This window comes from Triturus cristatus, chromosome 9 (genome assembly GCF_964204655.1).
Source record: "Triturus cristatus chromosome 9, aTriCri1.1, whole genome shotgun sequence".
NCBI classification, from domain to species: Eukaryota; Metazoa; Chordata; class Amphibia; order Caudata; family Salamandridae; genus Triturus; species Triturus cristatus.
In genome coordinates this window covers 329,232,542-329,249,725 of record NC_140592.1, presented here as the reverse complement: position 1 = coordinate 329,249,725, position 17,184 = coordinate 329,232,542, and the positions used below count along the sequence as shown (strand labels likewise).

The 17,184-nt window shown below is 49.2% G+C and overlaps 1 protein-coding gene across 5 annotated transcripts in view; it reads left to right on the top strand.

Annotated features, from left to right (window-relative positions):
• The window catches only part of LOC146797866 (RNA-binding protein 6-like), a 1,129,330-nt gene that overhangs the window by 1,085,660 nt on the left and 26,486 nt on the right, over positions 1-17,184 (top strand). For 3 of the 5 annotated variants that reach the window (XM_085625068.1, XM_085625070.1, XM_085625067.1), the window contains 2 exons: positions 8,023-8,114; positions 9,568-9,706. In XM_085625068.1, the coding sequence (XP_085481194.1) occupies positions 8,023-8,114; positions 9,568-9,706 (231 nt within the window). The remainder of the gene's footprint in view (positions 1-8,022; positions 8,115-9,567; positions 9,707-17,184) is intronic. The other 2 variants (XM_085625069.1, XM_085625071.1) reach the window with 1 other exon arrangement.

The window sequence follows — 17,184 nt, the reverse complement described above, 5'->3', positions numbered from 1 at the left end:
ACCTCTATACGTGTCCATTTGACCGCAATCTCAGCCTATCTACAAACCAGGCAGCACCTCTCTCTATTCAGAGTGCCTGCCATCAAAGCATTCTTGGAAGGACTCAAACGAGTCATTCCACCTACCCACCCACCAGCCCCAGTGTGGAACCTCAACTTGGTCCTCACACGCCTGATGGGTCCACCCTTTGAACCTCTACACTCATATGAGATTCAATTCCTTACCTGGAAAGTAGCTTTCCTAGTAGCGATAACTTCTTTACGAAGAGTTAGTGAACTCCAGGCACTAACCGTCCAAGAGCCATTCATACAGGTTCACGCCAACAGGGTCGTACTACGTACCAACCCCAAATTCATGCCTAAGGTGGTATCGCAGTTCCATATGAATCAAACTATTGAACTGCCTGTTTTCTTTCAAAACCCACAAACTGTCGCAGAAAGGGCACTCCATACACTAGATGTAAAAAGGGCCCTCATGTATTATATCGACAGGACCAAACCCTTTAGAAAAACAAATCAACTTTTCGTTGCCTTTGCCCCACACCACAAAGGTAACGCTATCTCCAAAGCAGGAATAGCCAGATGGATCGTTAAATGTATTCAAATTTGCTATCAAAAGGCTAAACGCACTTTAACGATTCCCCCTCGAGCCCACTCAACACGTAAGTTAGGGGCCTCCATGGCTTTCCTAGGAAACATTCCTTTGCATGAAATGTAGCGCAGCCACCTGGTCCACTACACATACATTTACCAAACACTATTGTGTAGATGTGCAATCAAAACAGCAGGCAGCTGTAGGACAGGCTGTTCTCAAAACTCTTTTTCAGACCGCTGCAGCTGGCACGGGTAGCCGCCGCTAATAAGAGGGCACTGCTATATATTCTATGCACAGATATGAATTCAGCAGCCCACATGCCTCGAACTGAATATGCTACTTACCAGTATGCATCTGTTCGTGGCATGTAGGGCTGCTGACATTCATATCGCCCTCCCTCCTCCCCGGCGCCTGTAGCAGCTGCAGCTCTCAGAATTACTGTAAGCATGGTCATCACTTTCTGTATCTACTCCATCACGGCCACAATGGCGAAAAACAATCTGAGGATGGAGAGGATGCCCATGCGCACTGTAGTCCAGGGGAGGAGTCACCTATCCAAGGATACTTCGAAGACTCTTCCAGGACAACAACGTGCAAACATCCGGACCCAACACTAGGCGGCGATCTATGCACAGATATGAATGTCAGCAGCCCTACATGCCAAGAACAGATGCATACTGGTAAGTAGCATATTCATTCCGGACCCAACCACTAGATGGCGGAATAATGCACAGCACAGTGAATCCAGAAAGTCTTCAAGTTACAAAACTACACCGACAGGTAAGAAACTATACATTTCAAACCATGCTGCAACTGCAGGAAGCAAATGTTGGTAACGGACCAGCTTGAGGAGAATCTGGTGTTTGAGCTCGGGCAATTATTCTTAGAAGGTGCCACCAGTTGGGTTATTCCCAGCGGATCTCTCTTTGTCACCTTCTAACCCTCTTGTTACCAGCTACTGACTTTGGTATACGCTTTCACCCGAGCCGGCCCATGATCCAGGATGATTCAGTTGTTAGACACCAAACCAACTTTGACCTTATCTTATCTTGCCCATAGGCATTGCGCATTTACAAAACAAAACCAATCATCATACACTCAGACTGTGACCCGGTGCCTCTACCAGGGCAGACATGCCAGCAGAGGCTTCATTATCTTTTTGGCTCACATTCTAAAAAACACTTGCAGATGAGATGGCCAGGTCCGGCAGGACACCATGGTCCACAGTATCCAATACTATGTGGCGTCATAATGTTCAACTCCTGGTCCTGTACTGATCTACATGAAATGTGTGGAATTGAACAGAACTGAGGAGACTGGCACAGGTGACACCTATATATTTCTGTAATTCTGCTGCCAGAGCCACGTGCAACCACTCAATCCGATTCTTGGTAGTCTTGTAAGACGAGCAAAGGGTGTGAAAATCAAGTATGAAATAAAAAGACCGTAAACCAAAGGTAAGAAATCTACTTTTGTAATGGCATTAGAGAGTTCTAAATGGATAAAAATAAATTTACTAGAAAGGCGTCACACTATAAAACAGTGATGTTATAAAATTGTGGTTTAAAAAATAAGTTATTTTAATCAGAATAAATATGACATTTGTTTCTCACACTAACTGGTATGGGATGTGTTGGTGGTATCTGAAAGAGACACGTTAGTGATAGATTCCTTACCTTAGAATATCCCCAGGCGACAGACTGGATCCGGAAAGTTTTGCTAGCAGCACCCCTGCGCGTCAGTAGGAGGCGTCCTGCGGCTCAGCGTCCTTCGCTGGCGTCGTAAGCGCCGAGATGACGTCACGGAGACTACTTAGGCGCCACCCATGCGCGCTGACGTCAGTTCTTTCTTTTTCCACGTCAGCAAGCGCCGATCCGGATAGAGCACGTACCGTAGTCACATTTTGACTACTCTTTTGAGACTTTTGTCTCCCCTTTTTTTTTTCCTGGAGCACGTAGGGATGCCTGGATTTAAGTCTTGTGGGGCCTGCCGTCGCAATATGTCGGTGGCTGACCCCCACGATGTTTGCCTCTACTGCCTGGAGACCGACCACGACTCCCGGTACTGTCAGGCCATGGCCCCGAAGGCCTTGAGGGAGCGGCGCCGGAAACTACTGGAGGTCTGGCACTCGTCCCAGCGCCGTTCCAGGTCCAGGGGCTGTTCCCGGGACCGCTCGCAGGCCGCAGTCGTCGCTCCTCGGGCTCCAAGTCTTCGCCCTCGTACATAAAAAGAAGTCGAAGAAGCGTGTTCGCTCTCCGACGTCCCCCCGTCGGTCCTCGGATGTGGACGAGGGGGACAGGGGTTCTGCCCCTGCGGGTCCTTTGGAGCCTGGGAGTCCCGCGGCCTATCCGCCTTACCCGGGTCTGTCGGCGACTCCCGAACAGGTGCAAGAATTTCTTGCCACCATGGACCGCCTGTTTAGACCTCGGGCTCCCGCCGGCGCGCCTTTAGGCCCCGCGGTCCCGTGTCCAGATCCTGTTCGGCCGTCGGCAGATCCAGCTTCGACGCCACAGGATCCTACGCCATTGGCCCCGGTGCCACGAGGTCCGGCGCTTCCGGCCCCAGCACCGCCCTCGGCTCTGCCTCCGGCGCTGCAGTGGGTGCCGTTCGTTCCGCCCTTGCCCCGGTTCCAGGACCATTTAGTTCCTGCCTGGGATCCGCATTGGGAGACGGCGCCGGCCCGACCGGCGCCGTTCACGGTGCCGTTTCCGACGCCGTATGTCCCTTCCCCGGCTCTACCGCCGCGACCGGTTCCTTCTGCAACAGAGGGGGAGGATGACTAGGAGGGGTCCGAGGACCCTCTTGCCCGTCAGTGTGACTCCGAGCAGGACTGGGTGGACGATCTGGAGGACGCCGGTGACCTCGATGTCTCTTCTGACCCGGGGTTTGCCTCTCCCCTGCCTACCATGGAGGAGGGTGCTTCCTATACGATTGTGCTCCGTTGGGCTGCTGAGGTCCCCCGGCGCCTGGTGACCCCGCGTTTCTGACCACTCATCCCACGCCTGAGAGTCTGGTTATCCAAGCCTCGACGCCGCAGAGTGCCTTTCCCACGGCTCCGCCAGATAAGGACTCTAAGAAGCTGGTACAGTTCGGTAAGCGGTTGTTCTCTTCGGCCAGCTTGGGGCTGCGGTCGATGAACACCGCCTGCTTATTGGGCCGCTATTCCCACGCGGTGTGGGATACGGTTGCTCAGGTGTTACCTCAGTGTCCTGAGGACGTCCATGTTGTGCTTTCCCAGGCGGTTGCTGAGGGTAAGGATGCGGCTAAGTTTGCCATTCGGTGTGGTTTGGACACCGCTGACTCGTAGGGCAGGGCGATTTCTACGACTGTGGCGCTGCGTCACCACACCTGGTTGCGATCTACTGGGTACTCACCCGATGTCCAGAGCTCACTCATGGACATTCCCGTCGATGGCACTCGCCTGTTTGGCGATAAGGCTGACAGTGCACTTGAGCGTTTTAAGGACTCGCGGGCCACGGCCAAGTCCTTGGGTCTTTCCACGAAGAGCCCGGCTACTCCTGGTTTACGTTCCTTTCGTGGCCAAGGCAGGGGCGCCCAGGCACGTTCCTTCAGCAAGCCTGTACAGAACCAGCCTCAGCGCGGACGCGGCTTCCGCAGGGGCGGCTCTGGGAATCAGCTGCTTCTACCTTCAAACCTTCATAATCTGAGCTTTGTGGAACACCCCACACCAGTGGGTGGCAGGATTCGCCATCACCTCCCCCACTGGCACGCTATCACATCGGACAAGTAGGTGTTTCAGATCAACCGCAAGGGTTACTCCCTTCCCTTTCTGTCCACCCCTCCAGCCATGTCACCTCAGTACCACTGCATGTAGGGGGAACACTTGGCGACTCTCCAGCAGGAAGTTGCGGCCCTCTTGGCCAAGGGGGCCATAGACTGCGTTTCCGGGCCAGAAGTAGGGAGTGGTTGTTATTCCCACTGCTTTCTGGTCCCCAAGAAGGACATAGGGGGTCTGCGTCCCATCTTGGACCTCCGGAACGTCAACCGCTTCCTCCGGAAGGAGAAGTTCAAAATGCTGACTCTGGCTCAGGTCTTGGCTGCCCTCGACCCTGGAGACTTGGACTTGCAGGACGCATATTTTCACATCCCCTTCGTGCCCTCCCACCGGCGTTACTTGCGGTTCACGGTAGGCCAGGAGCATTTTCAGTTTGCCGTGCTCCCTTTCGGCCTTATCAGCGCCCCTCGGATGTTCACGAAGGTGATGGCGGTGGTCGCAGCTCATCTGCGCAGGTCGGGTGTCAGTCTTCCCCTACCTCGACGACTGGTTGTTGAAGACGGGCTCGCCCCAGGCAGTCGTCAACCACCTTCAGACTATGGCCGACCTCCTGCATTTGCTGGGGTTCTCCATCAACGTGCCGAAGTCGCACCCGAGTCCCTCTCAGAAGCTCCCCTTCATTGGAGCGGTTCTGGATTCGACGCTGTTTCGGGTTTATCTTCCCGAGCAGCGAGTCCGGGATATTCAGGCTATGATTCCGATCTTTCAGCCTCTGTCCCGGGTTTCCGTCAGGATGACCCTCCAGCTTCTGGGCCTGATGGCCTCCTGCATCCTGCTGGTGACACATGCCAGATGGCATATGCGGGCTCTGCAGTGGGACCTGAAGTTCCAGTGGGCGCAGCATCAGGGCAACCTCTCCAATCATGTCCAGATCTCGGAGGGCACTACACAACAATTGCAGTGGTGGCTCACTAATCGCGATTGGGTCAGTGGCAGATCCCTCTCCCTTCCCCAACCGGAGCACACAGTGGTGACGGATACGTCCCTCTTGGGATGGGGAGACCACTTGGGAGAGGCGGAGATCAGAGACCTCTGGTCTCCGGCGGAGTCCCGGCTCCATGTCAATCTGTTGGAGCTTCGGGCGATCAGACTTGCACTGAAGGCATTCCTTCCCTCTGTCCGGGGAAGTGTGGTGCAGGTGTTCACGGACAACACCACCGCCATGTGGTATTGCAACAAACAGGGCGTGGTGAGGTCCTGGACCCTATGTCAGGAGGCTCTGCGCCTCTGGACATGGCTGGAACATCAAGGCATTACCTTGGTGGTTCAACACCTGGCAGGTTCTCTGAACGCCAGGGCAGACAAACTCAGCCGCCGGTGCTTGATGGATCACGAATGGCGTCTGAACTCGGACGTGGTGCAAGGTCTCTTTCAGCAGTGGTGAGAGCCTTGGTTAAATCTATTCGCCACCGTAGAGAACGCGCAATGTCATCAGTTCTGCGCATTGGAATTTCCAAGGCGGCACTCGCTCGGCGACGCTTTTCGTCGCGACTGGAGTTGCGGTCTATTGTACGCCTTTCCGCCTATACCACTTCTGTCCAGAGTGCTGAAGAAGATTTGGCGCGACCGAGCCCAAGTCATCCTTGTGGCTCCGGATTGGGCACGAAGATACTGGTATCCCGAGCTACTCAGCATGGCGATCAATCCCCCAATCCGTCTGCCTCTTCGGGAGGATCCTCTGTTGCAGCAGCAGGGGACGGTCCTCCACCCGAACCTGTCCAGCCTCCACCTCCATGCGTGGAGATTGAGCGGCGACAGTTGACAGCTTTCGATCTTCCTCCCGAAGTCTGTGATGTCATTCTGGCAGCCAGGCGTCCCTCCACTAAAACGGTATACGCCTGCAGGTGGAACAAGTTTGTGGCATGGTGCACAGCGAAGGCTGTGGATCCCCTTTCTGCCCCTCTTTCTGAAGACCTTCTGTTCCTTTGGCCCAGAAGGGCCCTGCTCTGGGCACTATCAAAGGTTATCTTTCGGCCATCTCCGCCTTTTTACGGCTTGCAGATCAGCCTTCTCTTTTTAAGTCCCCGGTTGTTAACCGTTTCCTGAAAGGCATTACGCACACGTTTCCTCCTGTGCCGTTCATAATGCCTCAATGGGACTTGAACCTTGTCTTGACATATCTAATGTGCGCTCCCTTCGAGCCCCTTTCATAACTGTCCTTTGCGTCTTCTGACTCTCAAGACGGCTTTCCTGGTAGCTATCACCTCTGCCAGGCGAGTGAGTGAGCTCCAGGCTCTTTCTTCCAAGTCTCCTTTCCTTTCTGTTCATCAGGACAAGGTGGTTTTAAGGACCCGTCCTCCTTTCTTGCCAAAGGTTGTCACGCCCTTCCACATCGGGCAGACCATCACTTTGCCCACCTTCTTTCCGCCTCTGCATCCTTCAAGGGAGGAGGAGAGGCTCCACTGTCTGGACCTGAAATGTACGCTCGCATTCTATCTGAAGCGTACGCAGCAGTTCCGGGTGGATGACCAGCTCTTTGTTGGCTACGAGGGCGCCAAAAAAGGTCGGGCTATGCACAAATGGACCTTCTCGCGGTGGGTCGTTCTGTGCATCAAAGCATGTTACTCCTTGGCTAAGAAGGAGCCTCCTGTGGGGCTGAGTACCCATTCGATCAGGGCAACTGCAGCCACCACTGCCTTGGGACGCGGCGTTCCCTTGCAGGACATTTGTCAGACAGCTACGTTGGCCTCGCTGCACACGTTTACCAAGCATTACTGCCTTGAGAGTCAAGTCCGGAGAAGCGGCTTCTTTGGCCGTTCTGTTCTCCGTGACTTTCTGGTGTAATCTGTTCGCTGACCTTCCACCGGGGTTGGTATTGCTGGGGTATCTATTCTAAGGTAAGGAATCTATCACTAACTTGTCTCTTTCAGATGCACAAGTTACTACTTGGGTAACGATATATCTGTAGGAGACATTAGTTAGTGATAGATTCCTTACCGCCCCACCCATCCTCCCCGTTCTGCGAACTGATTCTAGGGTTAAGGTCATCCCCCTTTCAGGGCCCTAGTTTCATGGCACCAGTGGTCAGTTTCTGGCGCGGAAAGTCGTGTACAGAACTGACGTCAGCGCGCATGGGTGGCACCTAAGTAGTCTCCGTGACAGCATCTCGGCGCTGACGACGCCAGCGACAGACGCGGAGCCTCAGGACACCACCTACTGACGCGCAGGGGTACTGCTAGCAAAACTTTCCGGATCCAGTCTGACGCCTGGGGATATTCTAAGGTAAGGAATCAATCACTAACTAATGTCTCTTACAGATATATCGTTACACAAGTAGTAACTTGTGCAATAGGATTGGAAGGACTTACACCACTAGTGCAAAAGAATACCCCAGCGTGGGGTGAGGTTGTTTTGGTCTAATGGTTATAATAGCAAATGAAGCAGATGACCTGCCACAGTTATAGAGATCTACCCCTGTGAAAAGAAGTAAAGCAGGTTGGAGTAAATTCAAGCAATCACTGTTTGCCAACATCATTTAATTTTTATTGTCATATTAACAGAATGACAGTGTTTTTTTTGTTTTTTAACTTTTGTGTTTCAACTTATTTAGAAGGCGATAAGCATTTGTGCCTCAATATAAGTAAACTGTGAATGATGCAGTAACTAAAAGGAGCATTTTGTCTCTCTCAAAGGTGAAACTGAAAGAAAAAGGAAGCGAGAAGCAAGATCTGACCGAAATGTCACCAGAAATTAAACGTCCTAAATACTTGAGAGATGTGCAGAGGTAATTGAAGCCTTCTAAGTTCTAGCTACTTGATCAGTGGAGGTCAGTTATACTAGATCGATCGATTGAAAGATATGAGATAAGGAGTTCATCACTAAAGTACTAAAAAGTGGAATGACCATGACCGGCCTGATTATTTTGGTCTTGGTTCATTGGGTGTTTGGTGCATTGTAACTAGATACTTATGTTTTATTTTAGTTTGTGTTAGAGGAGTCAAAGCTGTGTTGTAATGATGGTTGCTGGTATGGCTGGTAATTTCATTGTGTTTTTTAAAGAGTGAATCTGTAGGAAGGCTACACAATTGGAATGCTGATATTTAAAAGTGTGCGTGGGCCACTCTGTTGATCCCTTTGAACTAAGATGACCAAATCAGTCACTCATTAAGTGAACTTAATTTTTTATACATGTCACTTCAAATGTGTCTCATTATTATAAAACAGTGTTAGAAAAATCTGTAATTGTGATTTTTCTTGGCGTAGTTTATGCGGAAGTTGCCCTATTTTGGTTATTTGCTTCTGCAGTTTGTTTAAAACCGTTGAGGGAATGTGGCTCACAGTAGCTTAAACTCTTCATACTGGTCGGAAGTATAAAATAGACATTTTCATTGTTATCGGTTTTCTGTTTAAGGGCACTCTGTTTTTAGATCTGAGAATTACTGACTCATCAAGCCTAAAATTTATAGGTGTGATTATTTTAGATTTTTTTCTTTTATACATGCAGTGTGTGTTCGTGTTTGTGAGTGTGTTTGCATCATGCAAATATGGTTTGTGAATACCAAATCTAAGTTGTGGCTGCTGTGAATCACCAGCTAGCGATGAATAAAATTGCTATTTAAACTGAACTTGAAATTTTATGAGTATTACTTTCTTCAGTATGGATGGAGCGACACTAGTATTATACATTTCTGTTTTTTAATACTAGTTTGTATCTGAACGTTGAGTAGTTATTTCTACATGATTGCTGATGAAAAATGATTGTTTACTGATTGTTGTGAGATACCACAGTCAAACCGAATAATTGCCTTGATGTAAATAATCAGAAACATTGATGTGTGAGACTGCACAACCGTAGACAGGTTCATATATGCCACTACATGTGACAGAATGTCTAGATCATTGTTCCTAAAGCTGATTCGCACCTCTGTCATCCCCATTGACATCCATAAATGATTGTAACATGTTTTGCTTTGTAATGTGTGTGAAAATTTAATAAACCGATTATACAAAAAAATGATTGCTAATTAAACAAATGCCAGACAGTCCTGGTACGTGCAGGTTACTTTATTGGGTCTGACTGAGAGCTGAGCTGTTGCAAACTTGTTAGTTCTTGAAAATACACATTGTCTTTTTACACATATGCGCAAGTCGTAGACTGCCTCAAGGAAGTCACTTAAGTTTAAGATGCCATTTTTGTCAAATCCCTCTGTATTGGTGAGCCTTTTACTAACACTTAGCTCTTTCAGGGACAGTGATTCTCCTATCAGATCTGAAGCTGATGGTGACACCAAGGTGTGGCGGACCCCAAAAGCCACATGGAAAAAAGGTGTTTCGAAGCCCGGAAGGAGCCAGCAGGACCGAAAATCCCCTGGGGAGGTAATCTTTGATACTGCATAAGTGACTTAGCTGCACCCTTTAAAGAGACTCACTGAAGGCAATTGTCTTCATACCCGGATACTCTTCTGAAGCAGACATTATGCTGAAAGAAGCAGCTGCTTTTCACATCTTTATTCTACAAATATAAAATTGTATGAGTGTGGTCACCCAAATACGTTTGAACACCAGCAAGTCTGCATGTGGCTTTCTACTTAAAAAAACATTTCCTTCACCTGTAGTTTCCTTGTATGTAAAGACGTTTTCCTTTCTTTAAGACAAAGCTGTTAATGATTTTTAACACGGGTAACTGAAGCTTGGGTCTGGATATCAACTTTGTGTGGGTGACAATATTCAAATTGTAGCCCAAACACGTAGCCTTGATGTCTTTTATCTTCAAGTTTGAAGTGATTTGTTCGGGCTTACATATTTCACTTAAACACTAAATGTTTGGTGGCATGTACATCTATCTTTTGAACTACAGTGGAGATAAGGATGAGGATCCCTTTGGCACACTGCATTTTACCTTCATTTGGTTGGACTCATGCTTGTCTATTTCATTCTTTCATGTGACTAACCGCAACAATGGAATCAAACCAAGCATTATACTTCAATGCCTCCATTCCCCCAATCTTTAAGTATTTGCATGAGTATTTTGTGGTCCATAGTATCCTTTATAGCTGATAGGTCCAGAAATGTTAAACCAATATAGTTTTAACCCCGCCAGAAGCATTGATTTCTGTCTGTCTGATGTGCTTCTGTGTTTGCAGTTGTTTAGTTGCTTTTAAATCATTTTAATGATAAATGGCATGTTAGAAATGGTTCAATAATTGTCAAATCTGTAGTCCGATTTTGCAGCAGTACAATAGTAACGGCATCTATTGTGGTTCAGGGGTTTCTCATTGTTTGTGTGCATGAAAAATAAGTGTCTCTGCTAGTAAGGTGACAAAATTCCTTATTACAAGACAACATGCTTGGATGTGCAACCAGATGGCCATTTTTATTTTTTAAATTTGAGTTTTATATAGCGATGGCTAGACCCGGAGGTATCAGAGCGCATTACATAAGTAACAGCGAGTTGCAATTTACAAATTTTACATAGGTTACACAATGATTACATAGTAACAACAAGAGTTACTAGCGAATAGCATATAAGGACACCTGATGAACCCACAATAGCACATACTGCTAGTGTGTGGCGGAACAGAGAGAGGGAAAGGAAAACAGGGGAGGGGAATGCTGATCGAGTCAAGGTAGGTAGGAGGGGGAAAGTCCATCAGGGGGAACCAAACAGTCAGTGTGAAAGACAGATAAGCCAAGAAGAACCATGAAAAACAATGCCTGAAGTCCGGCTGGGTAGGTGACGGCCAAGAGGTCCAGACTCCTCTGTAGCAGCTTAGGACAGCTCCACCAGGCAGCGGCCAAGGGTATTCGGTTCCGAGATAAGTACAAACAGTTTCGATTTCTGCCCATGGGGCATCCTTTAGTTGACTCTGCTATTTTTCAGCACATATCCTAGACTTAAAAGGTTCGAGGACAGATGGTTGAATAGGCTACAGACTTATTTATATTTTATGATAAACGAAATCCCTTTTTTACATGTTCTCAATAAATAAGACCACAGTATCTTCACTGAGCAGTTCTTTTGGGTATTGGATTGTATTAAGTAGAAGATGTATTTTTGCCTTTTTTGTCACTTGTTGATTTGAGTATGTTATTGAATATATGATGTCCATCTGATTCATCACCTGTAATGCAGACATTAGGGAATACTTTTCCTGATTCCACAAGCTTTATATTTGTCTGTGCGATCATTTTGGAATTTTTTTTCTTTTAAATAAGTGCATGCCACAACAAGGTTTGAGATTGAATTTGTATTGTGCCACCATGGTTTGTGAATACAAAATCTAAGACTGGACTGCTATTGGTCACCAAATAGTGAAGAATTGCAATGCTGTTTAGATGCTTGCAATCTTATGACTAATAATTTCTTTAGCATGGATGAGCAACCCTCTATTATTATATATTCTTTTTAGATGCAGGCTATTAACTGCAAAGGAGGCTTGATTATGAAACAGTTCTAATCAGGCTTTGCTGTTAAAAGTAAAAATTGTCTCCTGGACATCAACAACCCCAACTAAGTGGTGAGTGAGAGCAGGAGAAGGAATGAGTGTGTAGGGTTTACACCGATGATACATCAGTGCCAGAGTTTAGTACTCAGTAATCTCATCTATTGAGGTTTATGCGGCAACATTTGGAACAATTGTCGTTGGTGGCTCAGGTGAATAAATACTAAGTCGCCTAGTTCCTGATCATGGCTCTTCCTTTCATTGACTTTTCACTGGCGATGAGCTATGGAAGGGATATTCACCTCAACACAACCATCACATTGTGGGGACATTCACTGTCCAGTTAAATACTGTTTTCATCCAAGGAGATGATATTCGACTACTACGAGGCAGATGGAGCAAGTGGGCAGTGGCTTGTATGACCGATAATCATTGAGCCGACAGTGTCTGAACGAATGAACCGTTAATTCTACATTAAGCTGTGAGATTAAAGGAAAGCTTTAATATGGAAAGCAACAGCCTCACTAAGAAGGAAGCGCATTTGTGACGTGGTGAGTCCTTGAAACGCGGCATTGTATGTATTTCAGTGTGGAAGGGAGAGGAAAGTATTGGCAGGTAGCATTGCAGTGAAATGTGACATTGAGCGACAGCATGGGCGTGGCATGATGTGTTGCTTACTGTGACCCATATCGTTAGAAGGCAATGTTGCCTGCGAGAGTGAGACAAAGCTTTCGTGCAGCTTCACTTGGATCTTCTGTGGTCAAATACTGGACTGCGTATTTGCGCAAATTCATCATACTGGTTAAGACCCAGTGAAAACAACGCAAGAGGTCAAACTGAACAGGGTGCGCTGTCACTCATGCGTTGCTGACATCCATCTTTTGTGAAGCTTTTTACTGATTCATTCTGTCACCAAGTGCTTCAGTAATGAAAGGATAATGCAGTGGGTGATCACAGCTTGTGTAGCCACATAGTTTAGTTAGGATAATCAACAGAGGAGTGTACAGTGGTGATCACTGCCAGTGTAACCAGTTTACTGGAAATAATTTGGCATGATTTGTTTTTATAATCCTCCAACTCTGTGTAACCGATGAGCAACTCTTTTAGAAACTTGTGTTCGAGGCATATGAGCTGCAGATTGTACACTTAGCATAGATCGCCATCTGGTGTTGGGCCCGGATGTTTGCAGTTTGTTTTTGTTCTTGGACAGTCTTTGGAAGTCACGAGTTCGGTGACTCCTCCTTCGGTCCGTACTGCGCATGGGCTTCGGCTCCATCCTCAGATTGTTTTTTTCCGCCATCGGGCTCGGATGTGATACTTCGTGCTCCGGCTTCGAACTTCTACGGTTCCAGCCTCGACGGAAAATCCTCGTATCTTCGAGTTTCTTCATCATCCTCTTCATCTCTCGAAGCGGCACTTTTCTCCATCCCGTACATCGGCACCGGCCTTCGGGCCCTCCTCGACTCCGGTCCCGGCCGATGGAAAGGACTCCGTTCAAAAAGTACCCAAAATGTGGGTCTAAATTTCCCCACACCGACCTCCATCAGGTGTGTAATCTTTGCCTCTCTCCAGAACACGAGGCCAGAGACTGCCCCGCCTGTAAGTCTTTTCGATCGAAGAAAACCATCCGGGATCGAAAAGCTCGACGCACCATGGCGCACTCATCGTCTGCAGCTCCACCGGACATCTTCGGAGACGGCGCCGAAGCTTCGGGGCAAACACACACCGAGCAGGAAGAAGAGGTCGTCAGCGCTTCCGAAGCCGACGACTCCGACGTGGAGGACATCACACCGGCGCAGCGGGCCGTGAGTACTGTGCCCCCTCCCACCCCCGCGCCCAAAACCAAAGAGACTCAGGTTACTCCCTCGCCTGCCGGCCTGGGCAAAACCAAGACCAAAGCTTCGACCACCCCACCTTCGGGCTCGGTGTCGAAGCACCCAAAGTCTCACGGCAGCTCGGGATCGAGCCAGCCGACGCCCGGTGCCGAAAAACAGCATCCGGCACCGAAGAAAGCAATATCCAGCTCGACTCCGAAGCCACCGGTGCCGAAGCCTGGACTCTCGGTGCCGACCAAACACAAACATAAATCTGTCGGCACCGACGCTCCGACGCCGAAAACTCCTTCGACGCCGAAAAAACAGGAGGCCCCAAAAAAGCATGGCGCACACAAACCATCGAAGCCCTCGGCTCCGAAATCACCGGTGCCGACGGACGATTCGACGCCACTGGCTCTGTTTACACCAGACCCTCTACAAAAGACTCTGTCCAAAGATCCAAAGACTGGACTATTGACTTTAATTATCAAGAAAAGACGCCTTGATACTCCGGCTCCTCCTCCACCACCCAAAAGGAAGGACTCTGCTACTTCACCCCTCAGAGTGCCCTTCCCACTACCGCCTCCCCTACCTCCTCCACCACCTCCACCCCCTCCCCCTCCCAGGTCTCCGCCACCTCCACCTCACTACGATCCGGCCCCATCCCCAGATCCGGATGACGGGGACCCGGACAATTACCCGGCGGACGCCCCAATGGATCCCACTCCACCAGGGACCCCAGACCCATGGGAGGATTACAATAACCCTGATATACCAGATATACCTCAGGACGACCTATACCCATCCAGGCCGTCTCCTCCAGAGGACTCCTTAGGGTTTCATCATTTAGTGCAGAGAGCAGCACACTATCATGGGGTGGACATGCACAGTGAACCAGTGGAAGAAGACTTCCTACTGGATACATTTGACATACAAGACAAATCTACTTCTATCTTACCCATGCTTAAGGGCGTCACCAAGCACGCCACAGAGGTGTTCAAAGACCCTGTCAGGGCCAGAGTACTGAACCCTAGAATAGAGAAGAAGTACAAAGCGGCACCCACAGACCCTGCATACATTAAGGGCCCTGCTCCCCTAGATTCCCTAGTTGTCTCCACAGCTAGAAAGCGGGCTAACTCCCAATCCTCAGGAGAAGCCCCACCGCCAGACAAGGAATCTAAACTTCTGGACGCGTCTGGTAAACGCACCGCCTCCCAAGCTGCAAACATGTGGCGCATTGCAAACACACAAGCACTGCTTGCGCGATATGACAGAGCACACTATGACGAACTAGAGGCTCTTATGCAGCACCTTCCAGAAAAACACAAGCGCAAGGCTCATGACCTGATACAGGAGGGTAAACTAATTACAAACACCTCCATTAAGTGTGCCCTCGATGCAGCCGACACTGCTTCTAGAGCCATAAATACAAGTGTCCTGCTTCGTCGCCATGCCTGGCTCAGGATCTCAGGGTTCAAGCCTGAAGTCCAGGCGTCCATACTCAATCACCCCTTTGACCAGCAAACTCTCTTTGGGCCAAAGGTAGACGAAGCGTTGGAAAAGATGAAAAAGGACACAGACACAGCAAAGTCTATGGGGGCACTCCAAACACAAGCCTCTAAACGTTCCTTTCGACGCTCGTCCTTTCGTGGCACAGGCAGAGGCTCCTCCACCGATAACGCCTCTACCTCCTACAAGTCCCCTCCTCAAAATACCTTTTCAAAGGGCAATCAAAGGGGCGGTTACAGAGGCAACAACAATAAGGGCAGGGGCAAAACCAACAACACCCGTTCTGCCACCCCACCCACACAATGACTCCCCTCCGCTCCCCCCAGACCATCCCACTCCGGTCGGGGGCAGACTACAAGACTTTATCCACACATGGGAGTCCATAACATCGGACAAATGGGTGACCCAAATCATTCGGTCAGGGTACTGTCTCGAACTAACATCTACCCCACCCAATATCCCACCAAGGCACCGTCCAATGTCTCAAGAACATTCCACACTGCTCAAACGAGGTACTCTCACTCCTCCAAAAACACGCTATAGAGCAGGTCCCCGTCAATCAACAAAATCTAGGGGTCTACTCCCTATACTTCTTAATACCAAAGAAAGACGGGACCCTCAGACCCATTCTCGACCTCCGGCCTCTAAATGCCTACATACATTCAGACCATTTTCACATGGTCACCCTACAGCAAGTCCTCCCACTCCTCTGCCAGGGAGACTTTCTCACAACCTTGGATCTGAAAGACGCATACTTTCACATTCCAATACACCCCTCTCACAGGAAATACCTCAGGTTCGTGGTGGACGGGCAACATTACCAATTCACGGTTCTCCCCTTCGGGGTCACCACCGCACCACGGGTGTTTACCAAATGCCTAGCAGTAGTAGCAGCACACCTCAGACGTCAACATATTCACGTCTTCCCTTACCTAGACGACTGGCTGATAAAAGCCGCGTCCTACGACCAATGTGTGCAACATACAAACAGCACCATCCAACTGCTCCACCAGCTAGGCTTCACGGTGAACTACCAAAAGTCCCACCTCATACCATCTCACACAAAGCAATATCTCGGGGCCACTATAGACACCTCCAAGGGTATTGCCTATCCAAACTCAGCCAGAATCACAAGCATTCAAGCCTTACGCAAAACATTCCTTCCTCAACACTCTCTTCCAGCAAGAGTGTTTATGAAGCTCATAGGAATGATGGCGTCTTGCATCTTCATAGTGCCCCATGCAAGACTCCACATGCGTCCACTTCAAGAGTGCCTAGCACAACAGTGGAACCAGGCCCAGGGTCAGCTGACGGATCTGGTGTTGGTGGACGGCCGCACACATCACTCTCTGCAGTGGTGGAACACCACAAACCTTTCCAAAGGGCGGCCGTTCCTGGACCCGGTTCCTCAGGTGATTCTAACAGCGGACGCATCGCTCTCCGGCTGGGGAGCGCACCTCCTACACCTCACCATGCAAGGTCTATGGACGCCACAGCAAAAATCGCTCCACATCAACCATCTGGAGCTCTTGGCGATCTTTCTAGCCCTAAAATCTTTCCAAAAACAGATTTCGGGCAAAGCAGTCCTCATTCGCACAGACAATATGACTGCGATGTATTATATACAAAAACAGGGGGGGACACACTCTCCCCAGCTCTCCCGCTTAGCCCAGAGCATATGGAGATGGGCAATTCCCCAAAACATCTTTCTCCTGGCACAGCACGTTCCAGGCGTACAAAACACCATGGCAGATCTGCTCAGCAGACAAACACAACAACTACACGAATGGGAACTGCATCCACAAGTTCTTCACCCATTCTTCCAACAGTGGGGGCATCCTCAGATAGACCTCTTCGCCACCCACGAAAACAAAAAATGCCCAAGCTTCGCCGCCAGATACCCACACCCATTGTCCAAGGGCAATGCGATATGGATGAACTGGTCAGGCAGATTTGCATACGCCTTTCCACCTCTCCCACTAATTCCATTAGTGGTCAGGAAGCTACAACAGCACTCCCTCACACTCATTCTGGTAGCTCCGACGTGGGCCAGGCAGCCGTGGTACACCACGCTACTACAACTGTCAGT